The sequence below is a fragment of the Jaculus jaculus genome, chromosome 3 (assembly GCF_020740685.1).
Source record: "Jaculus jaculus isolate mJacJac1 chromosome 3, mJacJac1.mat.Y.cur, whole genome shotgun sequence".
In the NCBI taxonomy this organism is placed as follows: Eukaryota; Metazoa; Chordata; class Mammalia; order Rodentia; family Dipodidae; genus Jaculus; species Jaculus jaculus.
The window spans coordinates 33,303,260-33,323,903 of record NC_059104.1 but is presented as its reverse complement, the minus strand read 5'-3'; the positions used below and the strand labels follow the sequence as shown (position 1 = coordinate 33,323,903).

At 43.3% G+C, this 20,644-nt stretch overlaps 1 protein-coding gene across 2 annotated transcripts; it reads left to right on the top strand.

The window, feature by feature from the left end:
* The first annotated feature begins 11,676 nt into the window (after positions 1-11,676).
* Cln5 (CLN5 intracellular trafficking protein) lies at positions 11,677-19,640 on the top strand. 2 transcript variants are annotated; one of them, XM_045146419.1, is made up of 4 exons: positions 11,677-11,797; positions 15,250-15,415; positions 16,076-16,301; positions 18,750-19,640. In XM_045146419.1, the coding sequence occupies exons 1-4, from the start codon at positions 11,694-11,696 to the stop codon at positions 19,259-19,261; spliced, it is 1,008 nt and encodes a 335-aa protein (XP_045002354.1). In that variant the 5' UTR covers positions 11,677-11,693; the 3' UTR covers positions 19,262-19,640. The 2 variants fall into 2 exon arrangements, with proteins under 2 accessions (XP_045002354.1, XP_045002355.1); XM_045146420.1 differs by having other exon boundaries at positions 11,693-11,797; positions 15,270-15,415; positions 18,750-19,639.
* The last annotated feature ends 1,004 nt before the right edge of the window (positions 19,641-20,644 follow it).

Here is a 20,644-nt window from a genome sequence, read left to right as displayed (position 1 = left end):
GCATGTAGGACTGACTTTGTCACTAATAGCTAATGACCTGGAAGAAGCCATTTTCCCCCCACTCTGGGGGAAACTCAACCCGAAAACGGAATGGAGATTTCAAGTCCTGGTGCATTCCTGACCTCACAGCAACTGTCCTTTCTTGCACAAGACCCACACAATGTTGGACCCGTCAACATTCTATTATGGATGGGGGAGAGTGGCATGAGATTCCCCCATTGCTCCCTAAGATGTTATTGTCAGTTAATGGTTGCTGGGGAAGGGAGACACTCCTCAGTGGCTACACCACTGGTAAGTCAGTTGCATGTGCCATGGTAAATAACCCCCTCACCCATGGTCAAGCAGGCAATCCTAATTAAACTCATTAGAATGGAGACACACACACACACACACACACACACACACACACACACACACACGAGAAAAAAGCCATCAAAGAGAAGGACTGGTTGGGAAGAAGGGGCTGTATGGGAAAGGGGTGAGATGGATAAGAGAAAGTAATGAAAAAGGATCATAATAAAAGCACATTACAGGGCTGGAGAGGTGGCTTAGTGGTTAAGCACTTTTCTGTGAAGTCTAAGGACCCCGGTTTGAGGCTCAATTCCCCAGGACCCATGTAAGCCAGATGCACAAGGTGGTGCATGCATCTGGAATTCGTTTTCAGTGGCTGGAGGCCCTAGTGCACCCATTCTCTTTCTCTCTCTCTCTCTCTCTCTCTGTTGCTCTCAAATAAATAAATGAAAATAAACCAAAAAGAATTTTTTTATAAATTTTTTTAATTATTTATTTATTTATTTGAGAGCGACAGACACAGAGAGAAAGACAGATAGAGGGAGAGAGAGAGAGAGAATGGGCGCGCCAGGGCTTCCAGCCTCTGCAAACGAACTCCAGACGTGTGCGCCCCCTTGTGCATCTGGCTAACGTGGTTCCTGGGGAACCGAGCCTCGAACCGGGGTCCTTAGGCTTCACAGGCAAGTGCCTAACCGCTAAGCCATCTCTCCAGCCCTAAACCAAAAAAATTTAAAAAGCACATTACATATATGCATGAAATTGTCAACAAATCAAATAGAATTCAAATCTAGCAAATGAAAACACCAAGGAGTGAGTTATTTACAAAGAATGGTGCAGCTGCCTAGAGGTTTCTCAAAAGGCTTGATACACAGTTACCCCGCAATCCTGAGCATGAGCACAGCAGAGTTAAAAGCAGAGGCAAGGAAGCTGGAGAGATGGCTCAGTGGCTAAGGTGCTTGCCTGCAAAGCCAAATGACCTGGGCTTGATTCTCCAGTACCCATGTAAAGCCAGATGCACAAAGAGGTGCATGTATCTGGAGTTTGTTTGCAGTGGCTGAAGGCCCTGGTGTGCCCCTCCCTCTCTGCTTGCAGATAAATAAAAAAAAATTAAACAGTAAGAAGATAAAGAGGATAAGGATGGAGAGTTGGTCAAGTGGTTAAGGCTTTTGCCTAGAAAGCCTAACAACCAGGGTTCAATTCCCAGTACCCACATAAAGCCAGATGCAAAACATGGTGCATGTGTCAGGAATTTGCAGCGGCTGGGGACCTGGCATGCCCATTCTCTGTCTCTCTTCTCTCCATCTCTCTCTGCTTGCAAATAAATCAGTATCAAGAAAGAAAGAAAGAAAGAGAGAGAGAGAGAGAGAGAGAGAGGAAGGAAGGAAGGAAGGAAAGAAGGAAGAAAGATAGAAAGGAAAGAGAGAGAGAGAAAGAAAGAGAGAGAGAAAGAAAGAAGGAAAGAAAGAAAGAAAGGAAAGAGCGAGAGAAAGAAAGAAAGAGAGAGAGAAAGAAAGAAAGAAAGAAAGAAAGAAAGAAAGAAAGAAAGAAAGAAAGAAGGAAAGAAAGAGAGAAAGCAAGCAAGCAAGCAGGCATGCAGGCAAGCAGGCAGATAGGCAGGCAGACAGGCAGGCAAGCAAGCCAGGCATGGTGGCACACACTTTTAATTCCAGCACTCAGGAGGCAGAGGTATAGCCATGAGTTCAAGGCCACCCTGAGACTACATAGTGAATTCCAGGTCAGCCTGGGCTAAAAACCAAAAAAAAAAAAAAAAAAAGAAAAAAGAAAAAAAACAGCAGAGGCTCGCATAGATAGTCATTCATGCACCCATGCGTCCTGTGGCATTATTCACAACAACCTAATGGTGAAGATGCCTTGTCCACATGGGATCCACATATAAAGAAATACCATTCAACCTTATGGAGCAAGGAGATCTGTACACATGCTAAAGCCAACCTTGAGGCCACAGCCTCAGTGAAAGGCCACCCCAAAAGAAAATGTACTGTATGATCCCACTTATGAATTGCCTTGCATAGACAAGCTCACAGAGACAGCAAGTTGAACCGATGTCACTGGGGATGACAGGAGAGGGGGCATCAGTTGTGCTAAATGAATGCAGATTCATTTTGGGTGATGGAAAAGTTCTGGAGATGCTTAATGCTGGCGAAAAACTGAATGTACTTAACATCACTGAATTGTAAACTAAAAGTGATTAAGATGGTAAAATGTATGTGAAAGTTATTTCACACCAAAAAATAAAAATAAAAAAAAAATGTTATCAGCCAAGAGGAGTCAGTTGGTGAAGTGCGTCATAGGCTGCTGCAACTGAAAGGTGGGCTGGGCTGGCTTCTGTCCTATTTTCAGAGTTTTTTATTTCTTTCTTTTTCTGAGGTAGGGTCTTGCCTAAGCTGACCTGGAAGTAGTCTCAAGCTAGCCTCGAACTCACAGCAATACTCCTACCTCAGCCTCCCAAGTGCTGGGATTAAAGTCATGCGCCACCACACCCAGCTAGGGTTTTCTTTTCTTTCTTCCTTTATTTCTTTTTCTTTCTTTCTTCCTTCCTTCCTTCCTTTTTTCTTTTCTTTTCTTTCTTTTTTTTTAAGAGAGAGATAGAGAAGGAGAGGCAGCTATAAAGAGAAAATGGGCATGCCACAGCTGCTGCAAAGGAAGCCCAGATGCATGTGCCACAATGTGCATCTGGCTAATGCTTAATGCGGGTTCTGGGGAATGAACTTGGGTCCTTTGGCTTCACAGACAAGCGCCTTAACTGCTAAGTCATCTCTCCAGCCCCATTTTCAGTTTTGATGTCTGTGGATACCAGTGCTGCCAACTTGAATATATATATATATATATATATATATATATATATATATATATATATATATATATATATATATATATATACATATATACAATTTGCAAACACAGGGAGAGATGGAGAGGAGACAGAGAGAATGGGCGTGCCTGAGCCTCCAGCCACTGCAAAGGAACTCCGAATGCATGCGCCACCTTGTGCATCTGGCTCTATGCGGATACTGGGGAATCGAACCTGCGTCCTTACGCTTGGCAGGCAAGTGCCTTAAGCACTGAGCAATCTCTCCAGCCCCTGCCCACTTTGTGGGTAGGTTTCAATTCTCAAACGGAGTGGGCGAAGGAACTGCGAGAGGTGGGGGGATACGAGGACCTGCAGAAGGCACTGCGCTGCCTCCTGCAGTTCCCGGCTATCTGGTCATAGTGGGGTCACCAAAGATGTACCAGCACAGAGCTGACCATGACCCGCCCTTGGCTGTTCTACAAACCACTGAACCCATCCGGAAGAGGCTGGCTGGCGCAAGGGCTGTTGCAGCACCCTTGGCAATAGAGAGGGGAGGCGCGCGCCCCCTTGTGGCAGCTCGGGCGCAGAGCCCTGGGAGGAGCATTGATGTCAAGGATTGCAGGAGGAAAGCCAGAGGAAGGTGAACCTGCCTGCACAGGTCCAGTCTGTCCTTTTCTCTTCGGCAGAGAGCGCGCACCAGGGAGCCATAAACTACTTTCAGTATATTAAATTTTGGAGCAAGAAAAAAATAGATTTTTATCCTTGGCAGGACTACTATGATAGTAACTTTCAAGTAACTTATTTCAACAGGATGTCACTAGTGAGCCACAATCATGTTTTAATTTTCAAGTTTTAAAACATTTTACAGAACAAATGTTTAAGCTGCAAAGCTGGAGGTTGAACCTGCATTTTTAACGGATAATACTGAATAGGGACCATCCTGTTCGTTCATCTGCATCAGAACTGGAAGACATTGCCTTCGGATTCAAAACGGAGAGGTTGTGACCTGATGGAGGCTGAGCTGTGTCTAAAGGAGATGAAACCAAGCTAGGATGCAATTGCTTTTCTATTTATTATTTATTTATTTATTTGGAATGGGGGGGGAGAGCTAGAATGAGGATGGACACAACAGGGCCTCTAGCCACTTTCTGCATTTGGCTTTACATGGGTACTGGGGAATCGAACCCAGATCGTTAGGCTCTCTTGGCAAGTGCCTTAACCACTGAGCCATCTCTCCAGCCCCACTTTTCATACTTTGTGTATCACAAATGCAGCATGTTTCTAGCCCAGGGTTCCTGTAGTAACCTTGCTTTATTATGCAATCACAGAAAAGAAATGATGCTGGTTTTGTTTTTGTTTTTTGGTAGGATGCTGCAAGTTTCTTCTGTATTGCCAGATATTTAAGGAATTTGGTTCTTTTGTTATTAAGTGATGTAATCTGCAGTCTCCAGGAAGTATTTCTCCACTTCCACTACTGGATCGTTAAATTATTAGCCCCATTTTTGGGGGGCAGAAATGGAGTTCGAGGAGAAGTCTACCTTTACTGATAGTCACGGGCTCGTGGGAGAAGGCTTCTAGGCCTTGACCTGGCAGGACATTTACAGGGCTGAATACTGGCGGTGGCCCATGCCCAGACAGGGAAAAAGAGGTACACATGACATGCGTGACAACTAGGGGCATGTGCATGAAAAGACATTTGGATCCATCGGCATCATTAAGCTCAAGGAGAATAAAAACAGTAAGTTCTGGAAGGAGAATAATCTAGGTCTGAGCATTGAGGATCTGACTCCATCTGCTTTGTGTGACGTGGAGAAATTCGCATAGTGTCCCTGGGCCTACATTCCGTGGTCTGAAACCAGGAAGTGGCTAGTTGGAGGATTAAGCATCGCAAATGTCGTCGTCTGTGCCAAGACTGGTGCACTTCGGATCCACCACTGCATGCTTTCAGCCACCTCTTTTGTTCCTTGAAGTAAGTGGTTGGGAAAAGCAAAGTTGCAGAGTATAGCTCAGGTAGAGCGCTTATTGAACATTGGCTCCCAACAACAATATGTGTACTGGAATTCTATTTTTTAAATATATTTTATTTATTTATTTGAGAGAGAAAAAGACAGAGTGAATGGCATGCCAGGACTTCTGGCCACTGAAAATCAATTCCAGATGCATGAGTGTTCTTGTTTATCTGGCTTACATAAGTACTGGGGAATCAAACCTCAGTCCTAAGCTTCACAGGGAAGTGCCTTAACTGCTAAAACATGTCTCCAGACCTGGAATTCTATTTTTAAGCTAAGTTTATTAGTACATACCCTCCTCCCCCCAAAATATACATAAGCACACATATGCAAATTTGGTTTACCAAATTGGTGTTTGCAAGGAATTCATGACTTGGGCAGTATCCTATCCAAAACGGAGGACTCTGTTGGGCACAGAGGTCAGTTTTCAGTCTCCCTAGTAGTGACTGCCAACTGAGAGAAGAAGTTTCTCTGATCACAACATACACTCTACTACACAGGTACAGACGTAAGCACTTAGAGAGGGTAATTTGAAAGACTCAACATAGCCAAACAACATTGGTAGCTTTTCCCACTAGGGCCTATGGCCTTGCAAGCCATAGGCTTTTGACTAGATTTTCAGTACCAGGCATGAATTCCCTCCTGTGAGATCTATCTCGAATCTAATCAGAGAACAGTTGCTTACCCCATAAGAGTCACACCACTAATTCCCCAGTGGGCTTATGTAGCCTGCCTGGCTAGTTGTACAGATCACAGGGTCCCCTGCTGGTGGAAGTTTGGGAACCAAAACCTCCTGGAGAAGGTGCGTTGTTAGGGACAAGCTTATGGATGTTAGAGCCAGCTTCTTCTTGCCAGTGTTTGGCACACCCTTCTGCTACTGTTGGTCACTTGATATTGGCCAGGAGGTGATGTCCAGCCTCTGCTCATTCCATGCTTTCCCCTGCCATCATGTAGTAGCCCCTTGAGACTTTAAGCCAAAATAAACCACTTCCTCCTATAAGCTGATTGTGGTCAGGTGATCTGTGCCAGCAACAAGAAGGTAACTATAACAGTAGGTTTTCATATGGCTTGCTTATTCATATAATCTTTAGTTTTGGTTAAACATCCATCTACCATTCCTTCCTCTAACACCTCTGAGCAATTTCTACTCCCTCTCCCCCCCCCCCACCCCACTGAGATTGGCTTTTATAAGGTATCTTAAGTATGATCAAGGACACAGGAATACAAAAATTTACAAACATCAGGTCACTTTGTAAGGGTTCAAGGAAAGGGATGTATTAGGTACTTTTCTGTTACTATGACAAAATGCCTGGCAAAAGCAATTCAAGGAGAGAAGAGTTTATTTTTGGCTCACAGTTTGGTGGTACCATCTCATGGTGGAAAAGCATGAGGGAAGAAGCATGAGCCAGCTGGTCACACTGCATCCAGTCAGAAAGCAGAGAAAAACATTGATGTTGAATTCACTTTGTCCTTTTCATTTGGTCCAGGACCCTCATGTGTGGAACAGAGCTGTCCCCATTCAGAGCACATTTTCCCCTCCTGTTTATCCTTTCTAGAAACACTCTTACACTGAGAGGGCTGTTTCCATGGTGATTCTAAATCAAGTCAAGTTGCAAATAAAGATTAAGCATCACTAGACACTTCTTTATTACAATGGCTCACCTGGACTGGGCTCTTTTTGATTGGTCACTGTGAATCTCCTATTTGGGGGGATTTTCTCATTTCTTTAAAATTTCATTTTGTTTACTCAGTGCTTAGCACAGGTGATTCCATTTTGTTTTAGTCCGTCGAAACCTAATGTAGAAATTCAGTTCTAAACAAAGGATTCTAACACATTTTATTCTATTTGTTTTTGGTGCTTTGTGGTTTTTTTAAATTAAATTAATTTTTTATTTTTCATAATTAACAACTTCCATGATTGTAAACACTATCCCATGGTAATTCCCTCCCTCCCCCAACTTTCCCCTTTGAAACTCCACTCTCCATCATAGCCCCTCCCCCTCTCAGTGTCTCTTTTGTTTTGATATCATGATCTTTTCTTCCTATTATGATGGTCTTGTGTAGGTAGTGTCAGGCACTGTGAGGTCATGGATATCCAGGCCATTTAGTCTCTGGAGGAACATGTTGTAAGGACTCTTCCTTTGGCTCTTACATTCTTTCCGCCACCACTTCTGCAATGGACCCTGAGCCATGTGATGATAGGGATATTGCAGTGCTGAGCACTCCTCTGTCATTTCTTCTCAGCACTGTGGTGTTTTGTTTGTCTGAGATAAGGTCTTGCTGTGTAGACAATACTCACATCAAATGTGAGATCTTCTTGCATCAGCCTGCTCAGTACTGGGATTACAGATGTTCTACCATGAACATCTTATTGAACACATTTTATTGGACAATGAAAAAAGTGATATTTTTGTTCTGAAGCTGATTTTATTGAGAATGTTGATAAACTTCAAAATTAAAGTAAATACATTCAATAAATAAGTACAATAAATAAGGACTCAATGTAAGTGGTCAAAGATTATATATGCAAAATTACTTGACTTAGGTTTAAGGTTTTATATTATATCTTAAATATGTGTTCTTCCCTTTTTAATCCCTTAGTTATATAAATATTGCAATTCTAACTAACTTCACTAAAATTACACTTAGATTATCCTTTTCAACTTATCTTTTGTGTATAATAAATTATGCTACAGGAAAACTAAATTATTGGTAAAATTCTGAAAATAGGGCCTATATATAGCTAGTATAATTTGGGGGGCATAAAACTAATATAAAACAATTAATTACATCTAAGCCTCATAAACTTCTGGAAAGATTATTTTTATTTTTTATTCTGGTTAACATAAAGATTTCCTTGCTTCTTGCATTAGAATAGGGATAGGAAAATAAATGTGTTGAGGACAAAGGTTCTGTATTCCATGACACCCTTTCACAACTTGAAGACCCTTCTCAGAACAATAATTTATAATGCCCATGGAATTATATGTGAGAAAGTACAACTTAGCTTGAGTTTTAAGTCTGTCCAGCTATTCACAATCCTGGAATAAAAGACACCTAAAACCAGCCTTAGAATGATCAGAAAACAGTATTTCTCTCAAATTTCAGTAGATTGTAAAGTAGTATAACATCCTGCCTTCTTATTTATAGAAATTGTGTCCTCAAACATTAGAGAGATGAGGCATAGGTAGGAAGATCACCATAAGTTTGAGGCCACCCTGAGTCTGCATAGTGAATTCCAGGTCAGCCTAGGCTCGAGTGAGACCCTACCTCGAAAAACAAAAAAATAATAATAATACTAATGTAAAATTATAGAGATGTTCCCATTTGTATAAATCAGCAGGAATGAAACATCCCACCTTTGCCTGGAAAATCTCAGAGAATCAGCAGAGCTTCTGATGAGAGTTTCTGGACGTTAACTTCTTCTCTGTTTTAACTTTAGACTTTACAAGGAAGCAGGACCCTGTGTCCACTTTGTAATCTAGACCTTATTCCTGGCACACAGTTGCTTTGTATCTGCCTAAAGACTTCTCTTTAAATTTTGCCTCTACTTCTCCCTTCTGCAAAATCCTGTAATAACGCCACCTTTTCATTTTCTCAGGGCGATGCCACACCATCCCTCTGGCGTGCCATCTCACATCGCATCAGGGCAGGTAGGCGTTCCTAAAAGGCTGTTTGGACCCACATGGGGAAACCCTTTCTCCCCATGAGAGCTCTGTGAACAGAGGGGATGCTGCAGACCCAAGGATGAGTTACTCCCCACTGACCAATGACAACTGGTAGCTGTGGCAAGAGCTGAGCTGCTTCCAGGGAGCACCCTGGTGTATGCTTTTGTCATCTGTATGACACCAGAGGACAGCGTCTCTTGAGTGGCTTTTAATCCATACTCAGAGTGACCTACACAGAATCCCTCAGGTGCTCATCAAATCATGGACTGCATTACCACTTTCATAGTTATGGTGCTTTCCCCTCTTATTTTGGGCAAGTCGTTTTCAGCCAGGCCTGCTTGGGTCAGTTTGGGTGGGGTGATGGTTTTTGGAGAACTAGGAGCATGACGTAAAGTTTTAGACCAGTGGCTTTAAAATTGGGCCCTGCTGAACATCTCAACTCCCCAGCCTGGTCCATCATGTGTGCACATACATGTAAATCATATGTGTTTAGGAGAAGACCAATTCCCATGCACCCTCAGGAGGACTGGCAGTGACACCCCTGTCCCTAAGTTACACCCAAATTGGGGTAAAGTGTTCACCTCTGACCCCAGGATCCACCTTGTTTATTCTAATGTGCTTATGAATGTTCTACTTCATGTGTGTGGGGGGGCCATGAAAGACTTGGCCTGGTCTAAGGACCTGTGCTGGCTGTTCTGTTGAATGAGTAGACACTATGTGACAGGGCCTTCAGTGTACTACTTACAAGCATGTGTGTGCATGCACAGGGCAGGCCAGATGCATTCTTGGCACTGTTTTCTTGGTAAGGGCTTAAAGATGAGAAAGTCATTAAGAATCATCTTTCCCAGAGCTAAGCTGCATGCAGCCTTTTAGGAGTGAGAAGGATGCAATCCTTGGCCAGGCAGGTCAAATGTGCCAACTGGTGCAATAGTAGCATGTCTGTTATGGGGAAACCAGCTGCTCTCTAATGGGAATAAAGCCCCACTCTATGGGAGGAAATACATTCTTGGTACTGGAAATCTAGTCAAAAGCCTATGATGGAGGTGTTCCTGAGCCCTAGGGGAGTAATGCCTGCTGCTGGCTGGCTGAACACATACATTATGCCCACCAAGCTGTCCTCTAAGCACTTTTCTTAATGTTTATACCCACATATTAATGCTACTCTCACTTATTTTTGTTATATTTCTATTTATTAGAGAGGGCGGATGGGTGCACTGGGGCCTCCAGCCAATGCAAATGAACTCCAGATATATGCACTACCTCGTGCATCTGGCTTTATGTGGGTCCTGGGGAATTGAACCTGGGTCCTTCAGCTTTTCAGGCAAGTGCCTTAAATGCTAAGCCATCTCTCCAGCCCTACTCTCACTTTTGTTTAAGAGAAGCTTCTCTTCAGATGGTGGTGACCACTGGGGTGACTCAAAAGTCACCACAGTGCTGAGAAGTAACAGTGGAAACATCTCTATCACACCCTCAAGGCTCAGGGATCCATTACGGAAAAGGTGGCAGAAAGAATGTAAAAGCCAAAGGAAGTGCAGGACTGTTTACAATGCACTCTTCCAGACACAAAATGGTCTTGATATACATAACCTTGATGCCTGACACTATCTACACAAGACCTTGGTAATGGTAGGAAAAGATGATGACATCAGCATAGAAGAGAGACTAATTGGAATGAAGAAGGGATTCAATGAAGGGTGGATTTGAGAGGAGGATAATAAGGGTGGGGAGGAAATTATTATGGTTTTGTTGTCTATACTTATGGAAGCTGTCAGTAAAAAGTTTTAAAAAGCAGGGAGTGGTAGCACAAGTCTTTAATCTCAGCACTCAGAAGCAGAGGTATCTCTGTAAGTTTGAGGCCAGCCTGAGACTACATAGTAATTTACAGGTTACCCTGGGTAACAGTGAGACCCTACCTCAAAAACCACAACAAAACAAAAGTTAAAAAAAAAAAAAAAAAAAAAAACTCTCGTGCTGGAGAGGTGGCTCAGCGGTTAAGACACTTGCCTACAAAGCCAAAGGACCCAGGTTCTATTCTCCAGTACCCACGTAAGCCAGATGCACAAGGTGGCACATGCCTCTGGAGTTTGCAGCGACCTGAGGCCCTAGCACGCCCGCTCTTTCTCTCTCTCCCTTTTCCTCAAATAAAAATTATATATATATATATATATATATATATATATATATATATATATATATATATGTATGTATGTATGTGTGTGTGTATATATATATATATATATATATATGTATATATATATATATATATATATATATATTTAACTCTCTTTTCCCATAAAGTACGGACTGCACACTATGGCATTATTGTTAGTGCTGATCACTGCGCTGGCTAGAACGGGTGAGGACAAGTCATTTCTCCCTACTGTCATTAGTCTTTCTTGAAGCCTTACTGCACCCACTACCCCCAAGTAAATGATTTCCATTCATTCCAATGCTCGTTGACCAGGTCAAAAGCTCGGTGCTGGTTAACCCAAAGAAATCCAGAAGCAAGAGTTTTCGTTTGTTTAGTTTTGGTGGTGGTGGCGGCGGCAGTAGTACGGTGGACGAAAAGGGGGCCTCAGAGGAGGTGACGTTTACGCACTGTACATTTCAGGAGCGGATCAGGCACAGGAGTCCCAGGCCCGGATGAAGCTCCTTCTTCCGGGTAGGCCAATCAGGAAGCGGGCCTTCAGCCCGGGTGCTGGGCGCCGAGCGTCACGCGCCCCCCGCAGGCGGCCCCGGCGCTCACGGACCGCGCGTCCGTCCGCCGCGGAGGGAGGCGCGCTGGGCCCGACGTGACGTCGGAGGGGACGCCCGCGGCGGCGCGCACGCTCGGCTGGCGGGAACTCCGCAGACGCCCCCGGAAGCTCGCGGAGCCGCCGGATGGCGCCGGCGGGGAGCTCAGAGCCGGGGGCCATGTCCCGGCGCTGGGTGCTGGCAGTGCTGTGGCTGACGACGACGCTGGGCTGGCACCCGGCCTCGGGCGACCGCTCCCGGCGCCGCTGGCCCGTGCCCTACAAGTGAGTGAGCGCGGCGGGACCCGGGCGCGCGCACGGCCGGCGAGGCGGGGGGGGGGCGATGGCGCGGGCGCGAGCTCTGCGCGCGCACCTGGGGAAGAGTTGGGGTGCGTGTCTGTGTTGGAGGGGTTCGGGTCCCCCAGCCGCGCGGCGACACTCCCGAGCAGTTTGGGGACCAAGTTGCGAGCTAACAAGCCTGGCTCCCCCTGGCGCCTTACTGGGCCTGATCACGGGGGTGACACTACTCTTTTTATCTTGTGACTTTGAGATGACAGTAACTCTCCGGGCATAGTTTGAAAAAAAAACCACGTTTTAAAGATTTTATTTTTATTTATTAGAGATAGACAGGAGAGACAGAGAGAATGGGCATGCCAGGGGCTGTAGCCACTGCGCATGAACTCCAGATGCATGCGCCACCATGTACATCTGGAGAATCGAACCTGGGACCTTAGGCTTCGCAGGCATGCTCCTTAACCGCTAAGCCATTTCTCCAGCCCGAAAACCGCTTTTTAAACATTGGTTTGTCACCCACTTCATACTGTATCATTACTTGTGGCTGCATAACACTTGACAAAATTCACAGGGGGGCCAGCTTGCCCAGGTCTGTAATGGACTTCTTTTTTTTTTAATTTTTAAAAATTTTATCTTTATTTATTTATTAGAGACACAAATAATAGGTGCATCAGGGCCCTCAAACACTGCAAACAAATTCCAGACACATGTGCTACCTTGTGCACCTGGCTGTGGGACCTGGAGAATCGAACCTCGGTTCTTAGACTTCATGCCTTAACCACTAAGCCAACTCTCTAGCCCTGTCCTGGGCTTCGTAATTTTAGTACTCAAAATTCCAAATCTGGTTAGTCTCCTCCCTCAACTCGGGGACCATCACCTCCATCACTTTCATCACCCTGCAATTTGGACATTGATTCTAAATGCAGTACCTTTGGAGCGGTTTGGAGCCTTTGACTTAGCGCTGTATTGACAGCCTGAGATGGCTGAACAATGGAAAGAAATCCTAATAGGCACCCTGGGCAGGGCGAATGTACAGCCTTGTTGCAGGACAATATTATTAACGCCTGCCAGAGGTGTTTGGATAAAGGCAAAATGAACAGAGACACACAAAATATGACTTAAAGGAGGTTCAGGGATTCCCCGGAGAGAGACCTCATCTTTATTCACAGCCTTTATTTAGGGTACATCAGTAGAAAACTGGGGAGCTAGAGTTGAATTGAAAGAATGTTTGCAGTTACCAACGTGTGACAAATCACGAGTAGATTGGCTGTGTATGTCCTCATACACCACGAGTTGCTTGCCTCATGCTTATCAGTTCAGATCACATTCAGGGGGTGTTTGGTTCATGATCATTTCATCAGGACACCTCTGGAGAAGCTGTGAGGTCCTGCCTTCAAGACACTCCACCCAAGGTGCATAGCCTTCTGTGTCCTCAGGCTTAGCTTGTGCAAAGATTGCCCTGTTGTGAATGAGCTTGATAATCACACAAAATTAAGTTGGGATGTGGGGTGACATCATGGTAGGGAGCAAGTTCTGGGTTCTGCCACCTGCAGATTGCATCTGGCTGGACCAGCTCATCTACTGTGTGATACTGGGAAAGGCACTCTGTACTGCTCACATGTCTTGTTGAGTCAGAAACTAGGAATAGCAGTCGCACTCAAAGGGCTTTTGGCAGGATCAGCTCTACTCCTGAAATACCAGCTGTTGTCAAACCTAAATATTCACAAATACTGTTCATGGGATGTGTTCTCTTGATGTATATGAAAAAACCAGGTGTAGGAGTGGAGCTAGTTTTCTTGAAACTGTTAATGAAATGTTCATAAGAAATGAAAATTCAGGGCTGGAGAGATGACTTAGCAGTTAAGGCATTTGCCTATGAAGCCAAAGGATCCAGGTTCAATTCCCCAGGCCCCATGTAAGCCAGCTGCACAAGGGGGCACATGTGTCGGGAGTTTGTTTACGGTCGCTGAAGGCCATGGCATACCCATTCTGTATCTACCTCTTTCTCTCTCTCTCTCTCTCTCAATTAAAAATCAAAAAAAAAATTCTTTTAAAGAAAAAGATGGGCATGGTGGCAAATGCCTTTAATCTCATCACTTGGGAGGCAGAGGTAGGTGGATCACTGTGAGTTCGAGTCTACTGTGAGACTACATTGTTCCAAGTCAGCCTGGGCTAACATGAGACCCTACCTCAAGAAGCCAAAGAAGAAAAAGAAAATGAAAATTGAGTATGAAATACAGAAAGGAAGAAATTATAAATCCACAACTATCTGGTTTAACACAAGGGATGATTATAACTTACATTTCCTTAAAAGTTGCAACAATTTAGTATATGTCCCCATTAGTTGAATATAATTTACTTTTATGAAGTTTGTATTTATATTATGCTTTTTAAATTAACTTTAACAAATAGATGATGTTGTGGGTAAATGAAACCTACATATAATTATATGTTTGCTTAAACCAGCAGATTAGCACCTAAATTCGTTTTTGTTTGTGCGTCAGGATTGTCAGAAAGTACATCTGGATGGACCCTTTAGGATCATAGGACTCTTTGGGGGAGGACCTAGGTGTCTTCTGGTTCTTCCTTTTAGCTTGTGCAGGGTATTGAAGGTGACCAGGTAGTGTGTGGAGCTGAATCTAGCCATGGCCTCACTATGGTCCATTTGCTGTGGCCCCTTCTCCTTTCTGGGGTTTTTCCTGTGAGCATTATTGGACTCCCCTCCTGACTAATTTTAGCCTGAATTTGCCCCCCCCCCCCGCCCCATTCTCTCTTCCTCTTCTTCTCATTCATAAGATAAGGATTACTTTCTGGAATAGTGAGTCCTAACAGGTCTTAAAGTCCTCTTAAGTTCAGTCAGGGGCTCAAGGTTCCCACTAGAAGACTAGTCCCACCTCTCCCCTCCACTGTTTCCATGAAGCTGAGCGCTGGCCTGGCCTGCTGCAGCTGCTGAGGAGCTGAGACATGCCCTCAAGAACTTCCCGGCTAGGCTAGGTCTCTTTTGTTTTTGCCTCCCCAGCCCCACTTGTCCTCACCAGTTAAGTGACTGCTCTCTCCTGAGTTTAGTGTTGACCCTGGTGCTCCTTCTGACTTGTTTAATGTCTTCCCAGCTCCTTCCCACAGCTTGTGAACAAGAAAGTTTGTTTCCTTCCTTCCCAGCCTAGTCCTGCACACGTTCGATCCTGGGGAAATATTAGATGGATAAATGTGAATTTTTAAGTAAATACAAAATCTTGTAGGATTTATTTTATAAAACATTATTGAAAGTGTGTTCATAGGAAAACAAATAAAATGTACGTTCCTATTTATTCACTATAATCTGAGCTTTAAGTGTTTTCTGTAAAAAACATTACTGTGCCTAAAATGAAAATTGGAATCTCAAATGTGTGGGAAAGAGCCAAATTCCCTTTAGAATCTAAGTTCGTGGTTTTCTTCCTTACTAGACGTTTTTCCTTCCGTCCAGAGCCGGATCCTTATTGTCAAGCTAAGTATACCTTCTGTCCCGCTGGCTCACCCATCCCACTTATGAAGGACAAGGATGTCATTGAAGTGTTAAGACTGCAAGCCCCCGTTTGGGAATTTAAATATGGAGACCTTCTGGGGAACTTGGTAAGAATGCATCTTGATCTTGAAACTTGCTTAAGTAATTTAGTTATTATGTTGATTCTACATGATATTTATTGATAGACTTCTTAGCACATTTAAAATTATTAGTCAGAAATAGTTACCATCAAGCTCCATGGTAGTGCATACTAATCCCAGAACTGAGAAGGCTGAGGCAGGAGGATTGCCAGTTCAAACTCAGTCTGGCCTAAATGGTAAAATCCTGCCTCAAATAAATAAACAAAATAACCAAATAAAGTTGTGATTGCGTTTACTTTAATCCCTTTTGCTAATTATGAATCTGAACCCGACTCCTGTACCCAGCTTCCAGAGGATGAAAGGCTGAGCAGGCAAATGTCTTTCAGGATCTGCAAGCCCCACAGTGGGCTCTTTCCTAGCTTAGCATGTCAGTCGGCGCAGTTTACATTTAAACCGCCGCATAGGTAGAGATCTTTCCTGGGACATGCATCTTCACCCCACACACATTACTGCTGAGGTGAAGCCCAATGACCGAAACCATAGTGATGGGTGCCTGGAGGTTGAGGAGACTCGGTGTAACCCAGAGGCGCAGGTATGCGCTTGTGGAATGCCACACTTTCTCCCCTAGGTGACCTGGACCCCTGGTTGCTCCACAGATCTGTTCACACGTGTATTATCTCTATACAGAAAATTATGCATGATGCCATCGGGTTCAGGAGTACACTAACTGGCAAGAACTACACGATGGAATGGTATGAGCTTTTCCAGCTTGGCAACTGTACATTTCCCCACCTTCGGCCTGAGATGGATGCCCCTTTCTGGTGTAACCAAGGAGCTGCCTGCTTTTTTGAAGGAATTGATGATATCCACTGGAAGGAAAATGGGACATTGGTTCCAATAGCGACCATATCTGGTAAGTTGTAAAAATAAGGCAGTATTTGATGATCACATTAATGTGCAAATAAATCACTTCCATGGCAGCATTTTAGTCTTGTGCTTTGTAGATGTCGTTTGTAGGATGCACTTCTGGACCACCTGGTCCTCAGAAGAGCATCACCTAGTGGACGAGTCTCTTTTGTCCTGCTTTGTCCGCGGTAAAAATGAATTAACACAAATACCTGGTACAATCAAAGTGGGATCTAAATAAACTACAAAAGGAGAATATGTAAAATAACCTAATTAAGAGACCTGTTAACTGTAACTGAAAAAACTCTTTAATGATGATGATATTTTTATGTTAAAAAATATAACTACGTTATGCCAGGCATGGTGGTGTACACTTTTAATCCCAGCACATGGGAGGCAGAGGTAGGAGGATCACTGTGAGTTCAAGGCCAGCCTGAGACTATATAGTAAATTCCAGGTCAGTCGGGGCTACCATGAGTCCCTACGTCAAAAAATCAAAGTAAATAACAGCAACAATAATAATAATAGCAGCTAGGCTAATCTGGGCCTAGCCTTATTCTGAGTGCTATACTTATATCACATACATGTATCCTCACAACAAACTCCTGAGAGTCATAGTTATTTTCACCCTTGTATAGATGGGGAAAGTGGACACAGAGATGTTACTTATGCAGTTAGGTAACTGGGACTCCAACAGCTTTGGTATACTGCCTTCCAACATATGTATGATCTAATATATTTGAAGCCCTCTTAAGTAACTTAAGTATTTCACCTCTGACATTTTCTGTTCTTTTGTTTTGGAAAGTTGTTGATGCAGTTGGGATTTTCCATGTGTGTGGTTGGTTAATGACCGAGTTCAGCAGAACTTCTGTCAATAGCTGATTATGTGAAAGGTGTGTCAGCTCATAAGTGAGTGGGAGGGATAAAGACAGCCCTTGTCTTTACAAAGACATGGAGCCTCAGCCAGGCAACATGACTGACCTGTCAAGATCACAGAGCTGGGTGTAGCAGAGACAAGTGTATAATTGTAGTCCTTTAAATGTAATCTAGAGTCTTGTAATTGAAAATGCTTATCTTAATTTCTATTTTTCCTCCTTTTTTCTAATCTATGTGCCCCAAATATCCTGAGAATATGAAAGGTCACCTATAACAATAAAATAAGTACCTTCTCTCTTTCACCCCAAGCCAGTTTACATCTCTCCTTTGTCTCTCTCCTTTGTCCACGTGCCACCTCATCTAAGGTTTGTCCTTCTCGCATAAATTAATCATATAAACAAGCTATTTTCTGTAAAATAGTTTGAGTATGTGGGTTCTTAGCATATTAACATCTACATCTTGTGATCAATACTGCCTGGTGACCTCTTTTTGATGGTACAGCATTCAGTGGTGGCTTCTCAAAGTTTCACCTAAGAACAGTGCCCTCAAGGCTAGGGAAACAGGCTTTAATCACTGCACAGTTTTATTTTCCTAAAACTAGTAAAGGCATCCAGATATGAAGCATTCATTGGGTGTGCTCAAGTGTGAGTAACCAAAGAAAGGTTAACATAGTAAGAAAGTACAATGTGGAGGCCTACCTCTCTTGGCCATCCCTGTGTGCAGAGTAACAGAATTTGTAAATATTTGGAAAGATTCTTCTGATGTGACACAAAAATGGTGGTAGAGACGGTTAGCCATCCGGGAGTCTGTGTAATGAATGAAGTTGGCCAAAATGACTTTTGGTGTGATTGATTCATTGAAAGAAATTGTGTGTGGGGCAGGGGCGGTCGAGAGAGTCCATTAGTAGCAACCCAGCACCCACAATACAAGGAGAAAAGAGAAGAGCAGATTCAGGGAAGTGTTCAGGGGGACAGGGAGCTTCTTGTTGTATAAGAAATACTGGCTGCTCCTCAAGCAACTGTTCCTACTGTGTGCATCCAAGACATTTGGCAGAAAAGATCAGCTATTAGGTCGCCATGTACCCCGCCCCCAGCACCGCTCCTTCTTCGCTGCCCTTTTACTCTGGTTCTGAAATTTGCCAAGTAGGGTAAAGAGAGAATTTCTACATAATTTATAATTTCACTTTTGACTACAGCTTAAATGACAAATTAGTAAGACTTCTCTTTATACAGCTATTTTGTCTAATCTAATATTCATAATTCAGCAAGGCCTTGAAGAACAGAAGAAGGCAGCTAGCTTGGATTCCTATTGTAAGATACAGGGTTGGAAATATAATCTGTTATTCATGTGTGTCCATGGTGTGAATCAGGGCAGAACATTTTATATAAAAATCAAAAAAAATAAAATAAGAGTTCCCATAGAACATATATGATAAACTGTTTTTGGGTTTGGTGTGAAATTGGAATATACAATAAAAACTTAAAAAATAAAAAAAAATTAATGTGATTAGCTTTGATGTTCACCAAAGTGGTTTATTTTTGTTCCTGTTTTTTTTTTTTCTTTTTTGTTGTTTAACTAGGAAACACATTTAACAAAATGGCACAATGGGTGAAACAGGACAACGAGACAGGGATTTATTACGAGACATGGACTGTCCAAGCTGGCCCAGGAAAAGGAGTGGAGACATGGTTTGAGTCCTACGACTGTTCAAAATTTGTGTTAAGGACCTATGAGAAGTTGGCTGAATTTGGAGCAGAATTCAAGAGGACAGAAACCAACTATACAAGAATATTTCTTTTTAGTGGAGAACCTACTTACCTGGGAAATGAAACATCTATTTTTGGACCAAAAGGAAACAAGACTCTTGCTTTAGCCATAAAAAAATTTTATTCTCCTTTCAAACCACATTTGTCAACTAAACAATTCCTATGGAGTCTCTTGCAGATTTTTGACTCGGTGATTATGCACAGGCAGTTCTACCTGTTTTATAATTTTGAATATTGGTTTCTACCTATGAGATTCCCATTTATTAAAATAACATACGAAGAAATCCCTTTACCTGCCAGACATAAGACACGCCCTGGTTCTTAAAACCTTTCTTTCAATTACCACTCCCCGCCACCAGCACCTGTGTGTCAGGATGCTCTCACACTTGTGTCTCTCTCTGCCTTTCCTCATGCCCCGTGGTCAAGTAGCTGCATTAACATGTCGGGACTTCTGGAGAGAAGCTGAAACCATGACTGTACTGGCCAAAGTGAAGACCCGAAGTGCTTTTGAGTCCAATTTTGCAAGCCCTGGTGACTATGGAGGATTTGGGCTGATCTCAGAAATGTCAGCTTTGGTTCCAACAGAGACCTTTTCCTGGAGCTGCTTTGTCTGACAGAGTGGCTACACTTTTTCATTTAAGGGCTCCCAGGTTAACTGACTTTACAGCTAGTGTAACTTTTTTGGTTTTTTTTTTTTTTGTTTTTTTGTTTTGGCTTTTTGAGGTAGGGTCTCGCTATAGCCCACGCTGACCTGGAATTCACTATGTAGTCTAGGGTGGTCTTGAACTCACAGCGATCCTCCTACCTCTACCTCCAGAGTGCTGGGATTAAAGGCGTGCGCAACTTTTGCATTCACATAACTTTAAAAGGCTTGTTTGGATACCACTGCTATTGTCACGCTTCCAGACATACTACATTTACAGTAGTAAAGAGCAAAGTTCCCAGCCTAGCTTTAGTGCATTACGCCACAAACATCTCTAGCTTTTGGTTTCTTTACTCTAAAATGACTTGCTGCCAGGATTGTGAAGATTGAGGTCATGCGTGTTTTGCTTAAGACACACTGAATGCACATTAACGTCTCAGGACTATTATAAAGAACAAGGTGTTACCCTTGATTTTCCTTAATGTAGGTTTACAGGCCAACCTTCTCTGGGTTTGGTTATCACTGACTTTGTGCTGCTAGTGCAAAGCTTCAAGAGTTCGTATCTGGGGCGAGCGTAGAAGTGTCGCTGTGGGCATGGCTGGACAAGCAAACATTTCTACGCCCTGCCTCCCCCGAAGGTATTACAGTGGATGGAAGACTTACTGCCCAGGAAGTGGATGCATTTTTATTACCAAGCACCTTCAAGCCACTGTGCTTACATCAATAGAGCCATCAAAGAAGCTCTCAAGGTCCTGTATTTTAAGATCAAGTGAGCCCTTTTTTGTTTCCTATTCATGGAAAACGCTGCGTACAATGATGGAGTGGAGATCAGAGAAAATCTATTTAATATGTAAATGTGCCAATCATTCTGTTTCATCTAACATTTGAGTGCCTTCTGAGAGGTTAGCACATTGTCATTGAGCTCTCATGAGAAGTCTAATCATTGGTTTTTAATGATCCAAATGAGAAAACTGGGGCTTAGCCAGGTTAAGTGAGCTTTCCAAAGCCACCCACTACTAATAATGGAATCAGAGTTTGAACTCAGGTTATGCTAAACGTTTTTAC